Source organism: Papio anubis, chromosome 19, assembly GCF_008728515.1.
Source record: "Papio anubis isolate 15944 chromosome 19, Panubis1.0, whole genome shotgun sequence".
NCBI lineage: Eukaryota > Metazoa > Chordata > Mammalia > Primates > Cercopithecidae > Papio > Papio anubis.
The window spans coordinates 1,532,678-1,550,851 of record NC_044994.1 but is presented as its reverse complement, the minus strand read 5'-3'; the positions used below and the strand labels follow the sequence as shown (position 1 = coordinate 1,550,851).

The following is an 18,174-nucleotide window of genomic DNA, read 5'->3' as shown; positions in this document are numbered from 1 at the left end:
CTGGAGAACAGACAGTGTAATTATCTACTTTAGCCCTGTTATCAAAAAAGATTAAATGACTCATCCAAAGCTCCTAAAGTGGCATTTCCTAGCATTTTGGGGCTCAAAAACCATAATGCTATTTCATAATACCGAGTCAGATAAATTATCTGATAAATTCATCAAATTTATCAGAAGAATTAAAAGTATCACTCTGGGAAAGTAACTTAATGCTTCACCAGGGGCTGAGAGACCTCATCTACTTTTACTTTTAAAGGTGGGTATCACCAGATTTTTGTCTATCTTTAAAACTTGATGTACAGAAACCAGGTTTCTACTTTGGAGTCAAAAACTAAATTCTTGGCTGAGAATCTATGATATTTATATGATAAAGTTATCATGCTAAAATTTATCATACTCTATTAAACAAAATCACATTAAGATCTGATTCGACAGAAACATGTAAAAGTGGTGATTAGAAAAATAGATGGAGGGAGGTGGCCAGGTGTGGTGGCTTACACCTGTAATCCCAGCACTTTGGGAGGCCGAGGTGGGCAGGTCACAAGGTCAGGAGATTGAGACCATCCTCGCTAACACAGTGAAACCCTGTCTCTACTAAAAATACAAAAAATTAGCCGAGTGTGGTGACGGGCGCCTGTAGTCCCAGCTACTGGGGAGGCTGAGGCAGGAGAATGGCGGGAGCCCGGGAGGCGGAGCTTGCAGTGAGCTGAGATCCGGCCACTGCACTCCAGCCTGGGCGCCAGAGCGAGACTCCGTCTCAAAAAAAAAAAAAAAAAAAAAAAAAAAAGAGAAAAAAGAAAAACAGATGGAGGTATCTATATATATTTGTTTTCAAACATATTTAAGGAGTTCATGGTGAAATTATAAGCCCCAACATATTAAGTTAAATGAATAAACTTGCACACCTGAAAGCACAACATACAACATACACCTTTGACTATGAATATTTGTTCCAACTCTCATGGATAGGTAGATTTTTATATCATTTCTCAGTCATTGCGCTTCCTCCCCACTGATTTCCCACTTTTTTAAGTAAGTGCAATTCATCCTCAAGACTATAGGGAAAAATTAGGTCCTAGAGCTTATTACATTCTTTAAGCAATTTCCTATATGCTTACTCTACTTCAGAAGTATCCATATCCATGGTGCATGGATAGATTAGTTTCCCAGTCCCAATGCCACTTAAAAAACTGATAGATAGACTTGGGTTGATTAAGAAACAAAGACTATAGAATGTTCTCCTGAACTTCTATCATTTAGATAGAAAAATAATCTATTTCCACAGAAAATTATGTATTTAGTAGCCCCAATTTACACATGAGCTTTTCATAAGTAAAAAAGCAGAATGCACCAAATAATTGATCAAGAGAAAAAACCACGTAGCAGCAAGTGGCCCTCTAAGTCTTTCTCAAGTTGAACTTTTTCTTTCTTCGAAGTCGGGAACTCTAGTTTTAATATGCCTACTTCATTCTTCAGTCTTTGTATACTGTGCTGTAACTATTTTTCTCAGCGTACTTTTGATGTTCTGTCACTATGTGGTGGAGAGGAATGCACATTTTCTAATCCAGTTCTATTCTTTTACAGTTACTTGCACTGCAATTATGATATAATGGTTTCTGGAACAAGTTTCTGTAACAATAGAAACACCATGCTGTTTTGTTTACTCACATGCTTCATTTCTCTGGAGGAGGTAAGTCACAAATCTAAAAGGCTTTTTGGATCACTACACTGAGGCACCACATTTCTGATGTCCAATTTGCAATTAGTGTTGTTTTCATCATGTGCCTATAACACTCTTGGTCTTCTTTTATTTCAATGATAACTACTTCTGGGTTCCTTGCTTTTGTATTTTCTGTGTCATTATAAAAATTCTATTGTTCTGTGTTAAAAACATGTACAGTGTCTGGTTTGTTATTTATTTTCATTTTTAAAATAAAAATCAGAAGGTGACTGGCAAGCATATTCCAGGGACCCAGCATAGAAATGAAATGGAAAGACATTTATGAGACTGAACTATTTTTGTTCAGAAAATATCTGGAATACTATTCCTTCCTGACCATCACGTATATTATTTTTCAAATTAGAGGGTATGTTCTTTACATTTCTTTCTTCCTGTAGTGGCTCTTCCTCTGAACAATCCAAAGTTTTGGATTCTTCACAAATTTTACTCAATCTCTGCTTTAACTTAATTGTGATGAGTTTTAAAGTTTTTTCCACCCTCATTTGCCTTGTTTGATCCACATTTTCTCCTATTTTTGCACATAAAGGAGTCCTGCAGATAGAGATGTATGCTCTCTATTACAGTACTTGTTCACTTCTGTTTGTTGAGACATTTTTGCAAATGCAAAAGTGGAAGATTAATTTGCTAGTTTTGTTTGTCAGATGTCTTTTTTGTCAGGGTGCATGTTTTAAAGATAACTTTGTCATTAAATAATCAAGTATGGAAAAATAAAATTAAAAAATAATAAAACTTTAACTGTTAAACTGCTTATTCTATGTTTATCTACTCCCAATCACTGGACTGTAATTAGTTCAGTTAAAACTAATTTACATTAGCCTAAAATAGGGGAAAAATATCAACCATCAATCTTAACTTTGTAACTGTTTGTTTGGACTAAGATTAATTCGTTATGTGTTTAATTTACCAAAAATGAATTAAAAGGTGATTTGCACTATTACAAAGGCATCTTAAGAAAATTTTATCTCAGTGTATCTGAAATAGTGACACTCAACAAACAGTGCACACCTGAGTGCTTTTTTTCCAAAGATTACTAACTGATGAGTAGGCAAACTTTTAACAGAAATCAAAATCAACACTAATCAGAAACAAAGCCAAATTCATAAAATTTAATTCAAACTATAAACCGTAATATGATAGTGTTATGTAGGATTCTATATAGACTATAGTCTTAAGTCAAGTTTCAATATATTCTAAAGTCCACTAATGACAGTGATTTAAAAAAATTTTAACAATAGTTACAGACTTCCTATACAGAAATAAGTTAGAAAGTTACTGTTTGTACCCTCACACCAAAGCTCCCATTCTGCAAGTCCGGTTCTCGTGACAGGCAGTGGGGTTGACTTTATGACCCCATTCTCTCCCTGAACACAGATACTAAAGTCAATTAAAATTTACAATGGAGAATACATTTTTAATCATAGTATTAGTGACCAGTAATACATAAAGTTGCAAATTTTGAACCATTAGCAATGATTACTCCTTTAACATGAACCCAAGTCAGCAGCCATCACTGTTAAATTGTTCATAATTTTGACTGCTTAAAATTATAATTCATTATTTGATATTACCTTATTATATTAGGATGTTATAAAAATGAACAGCAAACAATACTTAGGAACTTTTGGCTTCATTTTCAAGAGAAAAGATTAGCTATAAATCACTACAGATTCTGAAAATATTTTCAGTTTTATAACCAATTAAAAGTGTTTTAAAATTAAATATTAAATTATAATAAACTGATTCTAAAAGGCAAGTCCAAAGGTAATTTCATTTGAACTATGTTATGTTACCAAAGCAAAGAAAACCAGAAATTTGAAATTAAATTTTTACAAACCTGTGGCTGGTTATTTTCACATCCTTGAAGCCTGTCTTGCTCTCCCTCTGATATCAATTTTAAGTCTTGTTCTGCTCAAAAATCCATATATTTCATTAAAATGAATTACTTAGAACAGTTAGATAAAAGTTATAGTCTTTATAAACATGAATAAAAAACATATTTTTCTTTTATAAAATGAGAGTTTAAATAAAGCTTAATCTCTAGTGGAGTATCTGCTTCTTTAAAAAATACTTCTTTAAAAAATTCTCCAAAACTTCAACAAACCACGTGGCAAGACACTAGATGTCACCAGAGTCAAGCCATACATTCATCTCATAGATTCACTCACAATTTTATTCACCCATCATCAGTGAACAAAACCACCAGAAACAAAAAAATTAAAAATCCAAAAGAAACAGATAAAGTAATACTGTATATTTTCCTTTACTTTATAATAGTACCTTTGTAACAATACACTAAGCCTGTTATTTAGTACTAATAATTTCCAATATGACTTTCTCTTTACCCCTTCATCAGTGTACACTCCGTTCTTTATAACTGAAATGTTTTCCTCTACTATTCTGACAAATTTCTATTCATCTTATAAGACTAACACACCTATGTGATGTCTTCCCTGATTCTATCTTTCCCTAGATAAAACTTGTATATAATGTAAATTTCATAAGACACGCAGTTAAGGTGTCAAAAGCGATGTTATATTTCAACAGACTATAACTAAATTACAAAAGTGCACATACTCCAATGACAAGAAAAAAAAAGATCTTCAATAAGAATAGCAATCATGACCCTGAAAGGATAAATGTCAAAGATAATGGGTGAGTGGTGTGGCGTATCGTTACTGCAACACATCAGATTCATTTATACCATTATCCTACAAGTATCCATCATATTCAACTATTTGTCTTGTAATTGAGGAATTACACAGTTGTGATGAAACATAAGCTGAACATATTCAATTCTCATCAGATAAACTGTTCCGAATTCATCAGCTCAGATAGTTGTAGAATAAGTTAATATGAATATACATCTTTTTAAATTACAAGGTGAGTTACTGCTATGCGTAAATTGATTGTATTGTGTGGTTTGCCCTGTCTTAAAGTTTCTTGATCCACTCATGCAAGATGGTATATAAAACACATCACAAAATAATGTGTGAGCAACTTTCAATGTGTAAATATTTATTGCAAAAAATAAAAATTTCACATTCATTGTATTAAGCTTTTGTATTTCAAAATCAGTACAATGTTTACTAAAAACATTAGTTTTGTTATTCGAGGAATAAATCCTGTACTTTTTTTGTTTCTGAAACTACTGTGATTGGGTATACCATCCTAGTCTCTCAAGTACTTTTATGGAACAGCTATCTAATAAAAAAAATAGCTTTCTTAATAAAAAAAAAATAGCTTTCTTAACAAAAGCAGTAAAACTTCTTTAGTTCAAATGAGTTTCATTTGATTATCTAATATAAATTTAACTTATATCTTTGATGTGTGATATAAAGTACAGCAATGAGTTGCTATGGTTTACCCCAATTACTGCACTCCCTCCTCCTTCCAGTAATTTCAAGGGCAGTAATAATCTAATGTCCTGAGTGCAAACATACTGAAGCCGTCTGAATTAAGTTCTCTCAAGTGTCCTCATCACTAACTCCAAAACTACGGAGATAGCTTATTTCTTTCCTCCCTCATTCCCACTTCACAGTCTCCATGTCTTTGGAAAAGTCTCTCAATGTGTGGTCTTTCTTCTTCTTGCATATACCTCTCATGGATTATGCCCACTTCTTTCCTCTTCATTAAGCAGTAGGATCTCACATCAATAATTTCTATTTCATAATTTTACCCTCTGGCTGGAAACATATTCAGAAATAAAAGCAATACAACACTTTCCCTTGGCCCTTTTATGTCTTGAACTGCTATCCAACAGCAGTCCACGGGCAAACAGGTATATGGTCGAGCGCTCAACAGCACTGATCACCAGAGAAATCCAAATCAAAACAACAGTGACAGATCATCTCACCACCCCAGTTAAAATGGCTTTTATCCAAATGACAGGGTATAATGAGTGCTGATGAGGATGTGGACGACAAGGAACCCTCCTACATTGTGGGCATGTAAATTACTACAGCCACTACGGAGAATACTGTGGAGAGTCCTCAAAAAACTAAAAGTAGGCCAGATGTGGGGCTTATGCCTGTAATTCCAGCACTGTGGGAGGCCAAGGCAAGAGGATTGCTTGAGCTCAGGAGTTGGAGACGAGCCTGGCCAATAGGGTGAAACTCTGTCTCTACCAAAAATGAAAACAATTAGCCAGGCATGGTGGCATGCACCTGTGGTCCCAGCTACTTGGGAGGCTGATGTGCGAGGATCATCTGAGACCACGAGGCTTTTTTTTTATTTTGGCATCTAAAAAAAGAAAAAAAACCCAAAACTAAAAATAGAACCACCATATGATCCCAGCAATCCCATTGCTAGGTATATACTTAAAAAGCAAGGGAATCAGTAAACTGAAGAGATATCTGCCTTCTCATGTTTATTGCAGCACTCTTCACAATAGCCAAAATGTAAAATCAACCTATTTGTACACCAACAAATGGACAAAGAAAATGTACCTATACACAATGGAATACAGTCCAGTCATAAAAAAGAATGAGATCCTGTCATTTGCAATGGCATGGATGGATATACATTTCCTCATCAGAAACTTCAAAATTACCAGCTCACTTCTTTCTTTCCCCTCTGTCCATGCTCACAATCTATCTACTTTGTGAAAGATTTCTACATCTGCAGTCATGATTCTTCCCACTCCACATTTTTTATGGATTACTACCACCACATCTCTGCTCTTGTTTTAGCAATAGTATCTTACATCTATAATTTCTATTTCTTCACCTCTTTCTACTTCCCCTCTGGCTAGAAACATGATCTGAAATAAAAGCAAAATCATGCTGTCCTCTGAGCCTGTTATGTCTTAACTGCTCCCCAGCGGCTCCTTTCCAATTCCTATATAGGAAAAAAGTCTGTAACATTGCCACTCAAGAGTGTGGCTCGAGGATCAGCAGTGTCAGCATCGCCTGAGAACTTAATAGAAATGCAGAATCCCAGGCCTGCTGAATCAGAATATGCATTTTAACAAGGCCCCCAGACGATATATTGAAGTGTGAGAAGTTCTGTTCTACACTCACTGTATGTGACTTTAAATTGTACACATGCATAGATGACCACACATGCTTATATTCACCTATGGTAGATAAAACATAGAACTGCCTGGTCAGGTTCTTCCATCAATGAGGAAGACAGGAAGAATTAAAAATTTTGCTCCAATTCTCCGACCAGTTTTGGTGCTAGAAGCCCACTATATCTTCTTCCCACTTTTCTAAAACCCTTTTCTTCCTTTTACTTGAGACGGAGTCTCGCGCTGTCGCCCAGACTGGACTTCTCACTGCAAGCTTCACCTCTCGGGTTCATGCCATTCTCCTGCCTGGGTCTCCAAAAGTGCTGGGATTACAGGCGTGAGCCACCGTGCCCGGCCCCCTTTTCTTCCTTTTTCTAAGGAATTATTCTATTTTGCCACATTCTATGTACCTTCTTTTTCCTTCATTTACCCCTGCACTCACTGCCTTTCTCATTCTTCATTCCCTCTTCTCTCCTTTCTTCTTATTTCCTGACTTTCCTCAGATCTTAGAATACCTTGAAATGCAGCTATTAATTCAGCTCCTTTAGTGGCACTCTCAATTTACTCTCCTGTGGATGTGTGTTAATATATAAAATGTATCACCTTTTCACTTTTCTTTTTTCTTACTGTGCATTTAGTAAGTGACCTTCCTTTGCTTGTTGTAATACATAAGTGATGGTGTTTTCAAGTAAACATTATGTGAAATGCATTTTAAAAAAATACAATTATTACCATCTACATTTCCATTTACTGCATTTTTCCTCTGCTGATCAGCAGGCCCAGATGAATGACCACCATGCTTCTGGAGAAGATTCTTGGAGATACTCTGTTAAAATTAATATCAACAATGAGTTTCAATATAAAATAACAATAATAGTTGCACAAAAATGTCCTAATTACTCATTTTAAAAATCCAAATGTCGCCGGGCGCGGTAGCTCAAGCCTGTAATCCCAGCACTTCGGGAGGCCGAGACGGGCGGATCACGAGATCAGGAGATCAAGACCATCCTGGCTAACACGGTGAAACCCTGTCTCTACTAAACAATACAAAAAACTAGCTGGGCGAGGTGGCGGGCACCTGTAGTCCCAGCTACTCGGGAGGCTGAGACAGGAGAATGGCGTGAACCTGGGAGGTGGAGCTTGCAGTGAGCTGAGATCCGGCCACTGCACTCCAGCCTGGGCGACAGAGCGAGACTCCATCTCAAAAAAAAAAAAAAAAATCCAAATGTCCTATATTAAAAGCAGTTAGACTTAAAAATAAGAGAAGCTGGTATTGAAAACCAAAACATTTCTTTTTTTTGTTTTGAGAGCCAAGGCTGGAGTATAATGGCACGATCTCGGCTGACTGCAACCTCCCATTCCTGGGTTCAAGCGATTCTCCTGCCTCAGCCTCCTGAGGAGCTGGGATTACAGGCGCACGCCACCACGCCCAGCTAACTTTTCTATTTTTAGTAAAGATGGGGTTTCACAGTGTTGGCTAGGCTGGTCTCGAACTCCTGACCTCAGGTGATCCACCCGCATCGGACTCCAAAAGTGCTGGGATTCCAGGCATAAGCCACTGTGCCCAGCCTGAAAACCAAAACATTTCAATAGAGAACCTCACAAACACTGTTTAGATGGAGCTTATTTTTTATCTTCATTAGGCTATTGACTCTGTAAAACTGAGTATGGAAGGCAAAAGGAAACCTATTTACAGACAAAGTATTAACTTAGGTGCATATTTCAACAAGACACTTACTTCAGAAGACCTAACTCTAATTTGCAATCTCCATCAAAAGTAAGAGGGCACTACAAAAATAAATTTGCTACATTAGGGCATTTAACATTTAAATTACTCCCAATTATAGAATTTTTTATTATTAAAAGAAGATAACTGGCATGACAAGAAACTTTGGAGTACTCCATGTTGTGTATAAAAAGAACACTGATGAAACTGCTTCATTTAGGTAAACAAGGGCTTGAAAAAATTAAAGTTTTTCTTGATAAAATTTTTACTGATAAAAAAATGGTTGAATAAAATTACAAAGTAGTAAGAAAAACTTCTGTTTATGTTTAAACAAATGCAAGCAAGATATATTCTGCCACTCTTTTCCAATTAAGAAATAACTTCAAAAACTACAGCAAGCCTTAATAAAAAGGGAAGAATAAGAACATTTATTCACAAAGCATCTAAAATGTTCCAGATTCTCATTTGTACATTTTCTTTTCTACACATTGCAAATGATGATGATGATGGTTACCCCATTCCCTGCTTTCTGGTCATTCGAGGATGTTTAAAGCAAAATGAACAATTGTTATCCATTTTTCTCTCTGTTCAGAATATCCTCCTTTCAGACTTTCACGGGGCTTGCTTTTTCTCAGCTTCTAGATGGCAGCTTAAATGGCACACAGAAAGATCTTCTCTGACTACACAATTCTACTCCCACTCCCATCCCAATCCTAACTACAAACTTCCTCAATTTTCTGTAATTGAACATTTTCTGTTTTCTTTATAGGAAGCACTTGTAGTGACTTATGCGTTTGTTGTTTCCTTGTTTTTGTGTTCCCACTACTCTAGGATAAGCCCTCATCCTGTGTATTCACTGTCTTACTGCCTAGCACACAGTCCGTACACAATGACAGAAATTTATTTGAGGTCAAAACATTTAAAATCTTATTAGGAGGTTCTGGGTGCCAAATCACCCTATTCCCGTAGGATATCACCAGTAATAGACCGCTAAAACTTACCCTACTCCAATCTGGAAATCCACATACCTATGCTATACTTTCTCATTGTTCTCTCGTCAGTACTGGCTACTTGACAGTACTCACTAAAGGTTAAAAAAAAAAAGACTCGCAGTATGTATTAAGGCACTGAATCCCATTGTGATTCATTTTGTCCCATATTTGCATACATATATTCCAGTTTACAAAATGTTTTCACATTTCTTGCCACATTTGTTCATTACATATACCTAAGAGCTAGATATCAGTACCATCTTCATGAAAAAGGGCACTGACATTCAAATAAGTTAAATAATTTTTCCCAAGGTTCCATAGCTAGTAAGTGACAGGACCAGGACACCAACCTATCTTTTGACTTCCACTCAGTGCTGGTACCACTACGCACCAGCTGCTTCTACCTAAGAGGTCAGGCCGTTCCCATCTCTTTCCACAGTTGTGGCCTTGGAATACATCATTATTATTTTCTACTTATGTTACCACAAGCATGACTGCCATGAAGAAATTCAAAGCATTCTACTGTTAAAAAGAATTAAAACACTATTAAACCAAATTGTTGTTTTTATACTTCCACACGTAGACTATTTCCCATGCTTTTCCTTCTCATAAAATGTTCCTTGCAGATCTACACTGATGATCCAAACATATCAATACTTTCAAGTCCTAGGCACTATTGTTTCAAGTTCCAAGTTCTAAAAAAAACCCTACAGCTTAAACTCTTTATCTCTGCATCTCATTAGGATATTTACACATCCAGATATGCCATAGAATTGTACATTTGCTCCTAGGTTGACCTGGAATAATTCTTTAGTTTTTAGACAAACTTATCTTCAGAACCCGAAGTGATTCCCTGTATTTTCTTTTTCATTATACTATGTTGGCTTCTTAAATGGATCCTGCAAATTAGCAGAATTGTACTATGCAGCAGTAATCTACTTAGCACATAATTATGGTATTCATCATACACTGAAATGTGAGAAAATAATTCCTTTATGGGCGTACGCACAGGTGAGAAAGTAAAGCTCAAGCATCCTATTTTATGATTTAACATCACTTGATATTTATGACAGTAGACAGTACCTTAGAACTACGAGATGATCCTATATCTTCCTCTTCTGATCCTGATGATGACTTATCTATAAAATGTTATTCACAGACACATTCATGAGACTATTAGTTACTGTAAATTTCAAATACATATAACAAAGTCTATCTCCATTCATGAGTATTTACATAAAATAAAAACAATAAGAAAAACTAATTTCAGGTTTGATGTAGTTTCAGGAAAAAGGAGTTTGTAATATCAGAACAATAGCAAAAAAATAAACATATTATATTTGGTTCTGTGATTTTTTTTTTTTTTACAGGGTCTTGCTGCGTCACCACAAATGGAATGCAATGATGTGATCACAGATCACTGCATCCTCAACCTCCTCAGCTCAAGTGATCCTTCACCTCAGCCTCCCAAGTAGTTGGGACTACAGGCCTGTACTACCACACTCAGCTAATTTTTGTAGTTTTTTTTTTTAAGAAGAGACCGGGTTTTGCCATGGTGCCCAGGCAAGTCTCAAACTCCTGGGCTCAAGTGATCTGCCTACCTTGACCTCCCAAAGTACTGGGATTATAGGCATGATCTGCCACACTTGGTTTCCTTTTTTTTAAAGTAATACCATTAAAGCAAATACTTTTTTTCAGAGATATTCACTAACTTACCACTTCTAATTTTTATACACAAAAAAATAAAATTATTACAATTTGTTTGCTCTCGTGGGGCACTTTAAATAATACCATTTTTGTTTCTTCCAGTTGATGGTTTTGTTGCTTCCTATTAAAAAACAAACAAACAAACAAAAAAACTTTACAAAACATTGTATTTCTTTATTCACTGTTCGTATAAAATCATGGCATATCCTGAGAGAAGCCAAAAATATAAACAAAAGACAGATTCCACCCTCTATTCAAGCGGGGATATATGAAAAGAAACAAGAACAGAAACATATAACACAAGGTCTACAATTAAAATGAATAAAATATGGTGAGGGCATAAAGAGAGAACAGTCAGTTCTACTTGGAAAACTCTGTAAATGCTGCAAAGTTAGGGCCATATTTTAAAAGACAGACAAAGTAAAGAGTGAGGGTATAAGGGGTTTCTAGGCAAGGTAGTATGCGTACAAGGATGGGACATGAAACCACATGGCAAATGAGAGGCATTAAAGTAAAACTGACATGCAGTCAGAGGGAATGGGATGGAGAGAGAAAACAGGACAATCAGGCCAAACTACAAAAGATATGTGTCATGCTGGAATGTAAAATTCCCCCTTGATGCAATCGGAATCCACTCAATGAGCAGATGAGTTAGATCATTACAAATATATTTCAGGAAGGTCACCCTGGCAGCAATGTAAAAGGGAGTGAACATGGTGAGGCAGGGGCCCAACTATAAAAGAGTATTCTAGAATTATAGGTCACAATGTGAACTACAGTAATAAGATATGAAAAGTGGGAAGTAGGTAAAAATACAGAACTTGGTAAGAGAATGCATTGGTGATGTGAGACCTGGAGTGCAGCATTTTTCCTCTTTCAATGTTTCAGTGCTATTTACCAGGTGTTACGTACTAGGAGGGGGAAGCCAGATGACAGAGTAGATTACAAAGGGCCAGGAGTCAGGAAAGAATCACGAACAATGTGTTCACTTTAGGACCTATCAAATTTGAGGCACCCAGGAAAGTTAGAAGACAGATCGGGATAAATACATTTGGAACCGAAGTAGATGGCCTTACTCAGGAAAAGGACACAGTGTTGATAAGACAAATATTTGTAAAATAAACTAGTAGAATTAAATAATGCAAACCTATATAGAACTCTGAACTTTTGAAAATAAAAACATGAGGGAAAAACATGGAATTCTACTTTTCAATTATATATTTCCACATTTGTTTCAAGAGTACAAAATATTCCTTAATCTATGCACTTATTTCTGGAATGTTATGGCAATATGCATTTTTGAATTGCATGGAAATATTTAATTCTTGTTTTTTTGGAGACAAATTCTCACACAGTCACCCAGGCTGGAGTGTAGTAGCATGGTCTTGGCTCACTGCAACTTCCACCTCCTGGGTTCAAGCAATTCTCATGCCTCAGCCTCCTGAGTAGCTGAGACTACAGGCATGCACCATCACGTCTGGCTAATTTTTTGTGTATCAGTTAAGACGAGGTTTCACCATGTTGCCCAGGCTGGTCTCGAACTCCTGAGCTCAGGTGATCTGCCTGCCTCGGCCTCCCAAAGTGTTAGGATTACTGGCGTAAGCCAATGTGCACAGCACATACTGAGCTGTTCTTTTTGGTTGCTTTCTACTTCTTTCCTTCCATAAAGGCAAACATAAGAACTGTTTATTCCCACCATTTTTCATTAATCTCAATCCCATGCATCTATCTCTCTGGTAAGACTTGTTTTCTGTTATCATCTTGAGGGCTTGTATTTCTTTCTAGGATCTCTGTCATCATTATTAAGATTGAGGGGATGTATGTGAAAAAGCATGGGGAGGGGAAAGATTTAAAAAAAAAATCAATCTACCTTTGTAACACCAGGGTTCACTATAGGATTGAGGGAAGGTTTCAGACCAGGGTGTGTAGGTCGACGAGGCTGACCATTGACGATTTCAGGATGGATTTTAACCCCATCTTCATTTTCGCTGTCAGAACTGCTGCCCTCAAGCAAAGTTATATTTCCTGTTCTCACAGTACCATATGTCGTTTTCACTATAGTTAAAGCAAAGAGTATATAAAAAAATGTGTAATTAACTGTCAGTGAATAACACAAGAATAGGCAGTCTTCAGATAGCTTACGATTCTTCCTCGTTGAGAAGATTGCTTGTTGAGAAATAGTCCTTGTTGGTTGTTGAGAAATAGTTCTTCGCTTCGTTAAGTGTTGTTCTGGAACATTCTACAAAGAAAACAATAGCTTTAAGAGAATAACATGTATCAAGTTTAATAACACAATATTCACCAGTACTACATGATCTAACACAAAAAATACAGGTTTTAGAGTCACTCAGATGTATTAATAGATTCAAACCTTAAATCTGCCATTTACTAATCTACATGCTCATGGGGTGAGGATTATGAGAGATGATACAGATATCCTCAAAACGTTACTCTTTTGCCCCTAGTTCATTATTAGACAAATACTGTATCGATTAGAGTATTTTCTTAACCAAAATAACCTAGAAGAAAGCTTACCCATAGGGAGTTTTGAGTATTACTGAAAAAATGAATATATTCAAAAATATAAATATGTGATAATATTTTGGTATTTTCATAAATTCCATCTTATGGAGAAAATGTGAGAACTTAGTTTTTAGTGGTATCTGATTTAAATGGGTAGGCACTGCAAACAGTACAAGCAACTTCTATGCTGTTCATAAAAAAGCTGAAACAAATTATCATATTAATTCAGTTCCTTCTGAGACAGAGAGAAAAAAAAAAAACAAGAATAAAGCTTGTAGGGCAATGACTGAGTGAAATCCACACACAGCTACTAAAGAGGAAGCTGTCACTAAATACGCTGACAATAGAGACAGAAGTGTAATAAAAGAACAGACACTAAAACGTGTTGTGCAAGGGAAAAGGCTGAGGTAAATCATTTTTAAAAGGAGAGGCGGGACAGAGAAACATCAAAACAAAAAAGAGACACAGCCAGTTAATCAAGCATGAGCTTGAGCCAAGGAAAGAAATAATTTTAAGCACAATAATGTATGCGGAGAAATACAGACACATAACAAAAACTTGTGTTCATAATGGATCCCTGTAGTGACACTTATTAGAATTTGCTCTACAATAAGCTTTTTGTAAAAACTTGTCTAATAAAAGAGTTAATTTTATTACACTAAAATACATGTATCACTACCTGAAAGCTGGAGCACTGTTACCCCGGAGAGAGAAAAATGGAAAAAGAAATATTCCATCAACTTTCCACCTGGAGAAAGAATAAGCAAGCAGAATTCTAAAGAGTAATGTGTGGCTCGAAAATATGTATTTAATAGAACATGAGTTGGGGCTTTAAAAAGTTTAAGAAATTGTATCCTAAAATCAAAACCTAATCTTCCAGTTGAAGAATATTAGAAACTACACTGAATCTATCTTTCCTACTTAAGACATATTTCTAATTTCTTTCCTTCTTATTTTGACATGTTTTCTCAACACAACTCATCTGAACTTATATATCTTAAACATTGTAAGAGGCCAGGCATAGGGGCTCATGCCTGTAATCCCAGCACTTTGGGAGGCCAAGGCGGCTTGATCACTTGAGGTCAGAAGTTCACGACCAGCCTGGCCAACATGGCAAAACCCCTGTATCCATTAAAAGAAAAAAAAAAAAAAAAATTAGTCAGGTGTGGTGATGGGCACCTGTAATTACAGCTCCTAGAGAGTCTGAGACATGAGAATCGCTTGAACCTAGGAGGCGGAAGTGAGCTGAGATCATGCCAGCCTGGTGACAGAGCAATCCTCTGTCTCAGAAAAAAAAATAAATAAATAAAAGGGAATATAAATTTAAGCCATAGTTTAGAAATGAAAGAGATTTAATTATTAGAACATACCATGTGTATTATATTACTTATAACGTTCCATTATATAGAAACTCATTTGTGTGTTCATTTATTCATATTGAAAACTATTAAAATACTTCTTACACACAGTCACAATTATAGGTACTCCAAATACACAAAAATATGTTTCCTAACCTCCACTCCCGTAGCTCATAGTAATACAGTAGCTTTGAAATTATTATTTAAATAACTAAATAGAAAAGCCTGAGATTTAAAATTTTAGAATGAGATACAAGAATTCTGGGTAGGTATTTCTGAAAATTACACTTACAAAAACCTTCTGAAATTAAAGTCTTACCATATGAATACTAAAGTCTCTGCTTACTTCTGTAAGTTGTTATTTTGAACAAAACATGTATTCTTCAGTTAGAGTAAGGCTTTAAAATAGACTCTTAGTGACTTAGAAAATATAGTGGAATCCCTTTGTAATATAGGTTTTGAGGAAGAATTTAAATTTCGAGTCTTTCACAATTTAAAAAAAATTAGATATGGAGTCTTGTTACGTTGCCCAGGTCTCAAACTCCTGGGCTCCAGCAATTCTCCTGTTCCAGCCTCTTGAATAGCTGGGATTGCAGGCACATGACCTCATACATAAATAAATTCTCATAATTTCCAATATTATTTTAGGCTAATTAGAGAACAAAGGATAAAATTATTTTAAAACTCTCTGCTAAAAACTGTATAATAACAAAATAATAAATGTCCAAGAAGAAAAAAGTAAATATATACTTCGGGCAACAGGGAAACCCTATGATTACTATAACAAGTAATTGGATCCATTTGAGCTTCGTTTAACAAATAAGTAGTATAAAAGTCACGTTAGTATGATTTAACACAGTAAGGATCTTTATCCCAATAAATTTTGACCAAATTTCACATCTCCTCTATTGTGGGGAAGCTTTTGTAATATAATTTTCCTGCCATTATGTAGTTTCTAGCCCATTCTCTTTTTCAGTTCCCATTCCCTCAAAGTATTTACCAGTTATCTGTTACTTACCAAAGTAAAAAAAAGAAATGTACCTAGTCATAGTTCTATAAAATGGTTTTCTCTAACCAAATTTCTATTACACAGATAAAACAAAGGTAGACCACTGTTAAATTTTAAAAGTAAATACTATACAAAACTAGATTCAGAGTGAGAATATTAATTTCACAAGACCACTTTACCTTGGATTTAAAATTGAAGTCACCATCCTTTTTTAGTCGCATATGCACTAAAAAAGTATCTAGTCTGCAGGAAAGCCTATAGAGCAAAAATATACAAGAAAAAAAAAATGAGCAGGTTCATTACTTACAAAACAAATAAAAGAAAACAAAAATCCTAGTCTGTATCTGTATGCCCCCTCCAAAAAACAAAAAAAGAAAAACAAAATCTAGGAAAAAGTCAGCTATCAATATATCAAATAATATATCTTGCTGTAAGTAAAACATGACCTTTGTTTTAAAAAATATTTGTTACCTATTTCTGCCTTCAGCTCTTGAAACTTTTTTTTTTGTTTGTTTGAGACAGAGCCTCAAACTCTTCTGTTGCCCAGGCTGCCGTGCAGTGGCCGGGTTCACGCCATTCTCCTGCCTCAGCCTCCCGAGTAGCTTGGCTACAGGTGCCCGCCACCACGCTCGGCTAATTTTTTTTATTTTTATTTTTTTAGTGGAGACAGGGTTTCACTGTGTTGGCCAGGATGGTCTCAATCTCCTGACCTCATCATCTGCCTGCCTAGGCCTCCCAAAGTGCTGGGAGTACAGGTGTGAGCCACCGCGCCCGGCCCAAACCTAGGAGATATCCAATGCCTACCCAGTCTTACTTCCATAGCAAACAGTGTCAGCCAATACACTGGCAGAGACCCACAGTAATTTGTCCTGAAGGCTGGACTGAAAGCTCAATTAACCCAATCATGCCTGAGGTTGCAATTTTTGGAATTTGAAAAATCAGACCTTGGCGATGGCCTTGAGTGGTAAGCTATAAATAATTCTTACAGGCTTAGCGTTTCAATAATGGAATACTAGGTATACATGGGTTTAGCTGACATAACTGAGTCCTGGTAGTTGTACCTCTATTTCCCTAAGTACTATATCTAAATATCTTCCTTCCCATGGGCTCCCACTTCCAGATCCTTCTTCTGCAGGGCTCCATGGCAGTCTCCAAACTTTAAATCTTCAGCCTAGGAAAGCACAGCTTCCTAAAAGAATGAGCTCAAATAATCAAGGGTAGGAGCTCTCTGTTTCCCTGTTCCTGGAAAGTAAGCTAAATGGAGTTTCAATCATCCACCTCCAGCATAGGCATATGACCAACTACCCCACTGAAGCTCCATGACTGATTTGCCAGCTAATCCTACTCTTGCCTTAAGCCTACACAGATATGAGAAGAACATTAGTTAATTGGGAAAAGTGGCAGAGAAAAGGGGATGCCTGGCCTGGACCACAGATCCATGCAGTTCAGCAACCTCCAGTACCCTAGTACTCGATGGGCTCCAAGCTACCCCTCTGTAAGTTGGGGTGGAAGATGATACACATTTCTATATGCTCTAAGACTCTTCCCAGTGGCTCAAATTCTCTTAACATATTTCCAAACAGACAAACAAACAAAACTTTGATATCTGTCAGTTTTTCCAATCAGAGAACCAAAAAAGCAGCAACCCGTTTAGGACTCTCTTAAACCCACTACTTTAACTTACTTAACATGTCTTTCTTGCTAACTCCCAACATCCTGTGTTTTTCATTCCTCTAATTTATCACAAAGCCCACTATTCTGATCTCTTTTCTAAAACCCTTACTCTTATCCAACTCAGTGTCTTTGGCCTTCCCCTGCTAATTCCACTCTTATCTGCTTCCATTAAGGTTCACCAGCTCATTCCATTCTCATCCTCTTCCATTGGGATCATTAGACCCACTCTCCCTTTTCTATTATTAAAACACTCACCGACAGGATGATACACAAGAGCACTAGGCTTTGAATTAAGGAATTTGAGTTTGAATCTCATTTGTGTTACAAAGTGTACCCAAATAAATCATTTACTCTCTTTGAGTTTCAGGTTCTTCACCTGAACAACCACTTGACCCAGACGTTCAACACAGATAGAAATACTAAAGAATATTTTGTT

The 18,174-nt window shown here is 36.2% G+C and overlaps 1 protein-coding gene and 1 long non-coding RNA gene across 7 annotated transcripts in view; one reads left to right on the top strand and one right to left on the bottom strand.

The window, feature by feature from the left end:
* The window catches only part of LOC110741769, a 91,845-nt gene extending 80,874 nt beyond the window's left edge, over positions 1–10,971 (top strand). Inside the window, exons 3-4 of the long non-coding RNA XR_004180001.1 lie at positions 1,585–1,690; positions 10,838–10,971. This is a non-coding gene — a long non-coding RNA (uncharacterized LOC110741769). The remainder of the gene's footprint in view (positions 1–1,584; positions 1,691–10,837) is intronic.
* ANKRD62 (ankyrin repeat domain 62) overlaps positions 1–16,557 on the bottom strand; it is a 101,658-nt gene extending 85,101 nt beyond the window's left edge. For 4 of the 6 annotated variants that reach the window (XR_004179997.1, XR_004179998.1, XR_004179999.1 and 1 more), the window contains exons 1-7: positions 16,244–16,557; positions 13,317–13,413; positions 13,045–13,229; positions 11,259–11,295; positions 10,551–10,606; positions 7,482–7,575; positions 3,576–3,646 (exon numbers count right to left, since the gene is read on the bottom strand). Coding sequence is in view for 2 of the 6 variants with exons in the window: in XM_031658676.1 (XP_031514536.1) it covers positions 3,576–3,646; positions 7,482–7,575; positions 10,551–10,606; positions 11,259–11,295; positions 13,045–13,229; positions 13,317–13,413; positions 16,244–16,285 (582 nt within the window). In the remaining 4 variants the exon portion in view is untranslated. The remainder of the gene's footprint in view (positions 1–3,575; positions 3,647–7,481; positions 7,576–10,550; positions 10,607–11,258; positions 11,296–13,044; positions 13,230–13,316; positions 13,414–16,243) is intronic. The other 2 variants (XR_004180000.1, XM_031658677.1) reach the window with 1 other exon arrangement.
* Between the last annotated feature and the right edge of the window lie 1,617 nt (positions 16,558–18,174).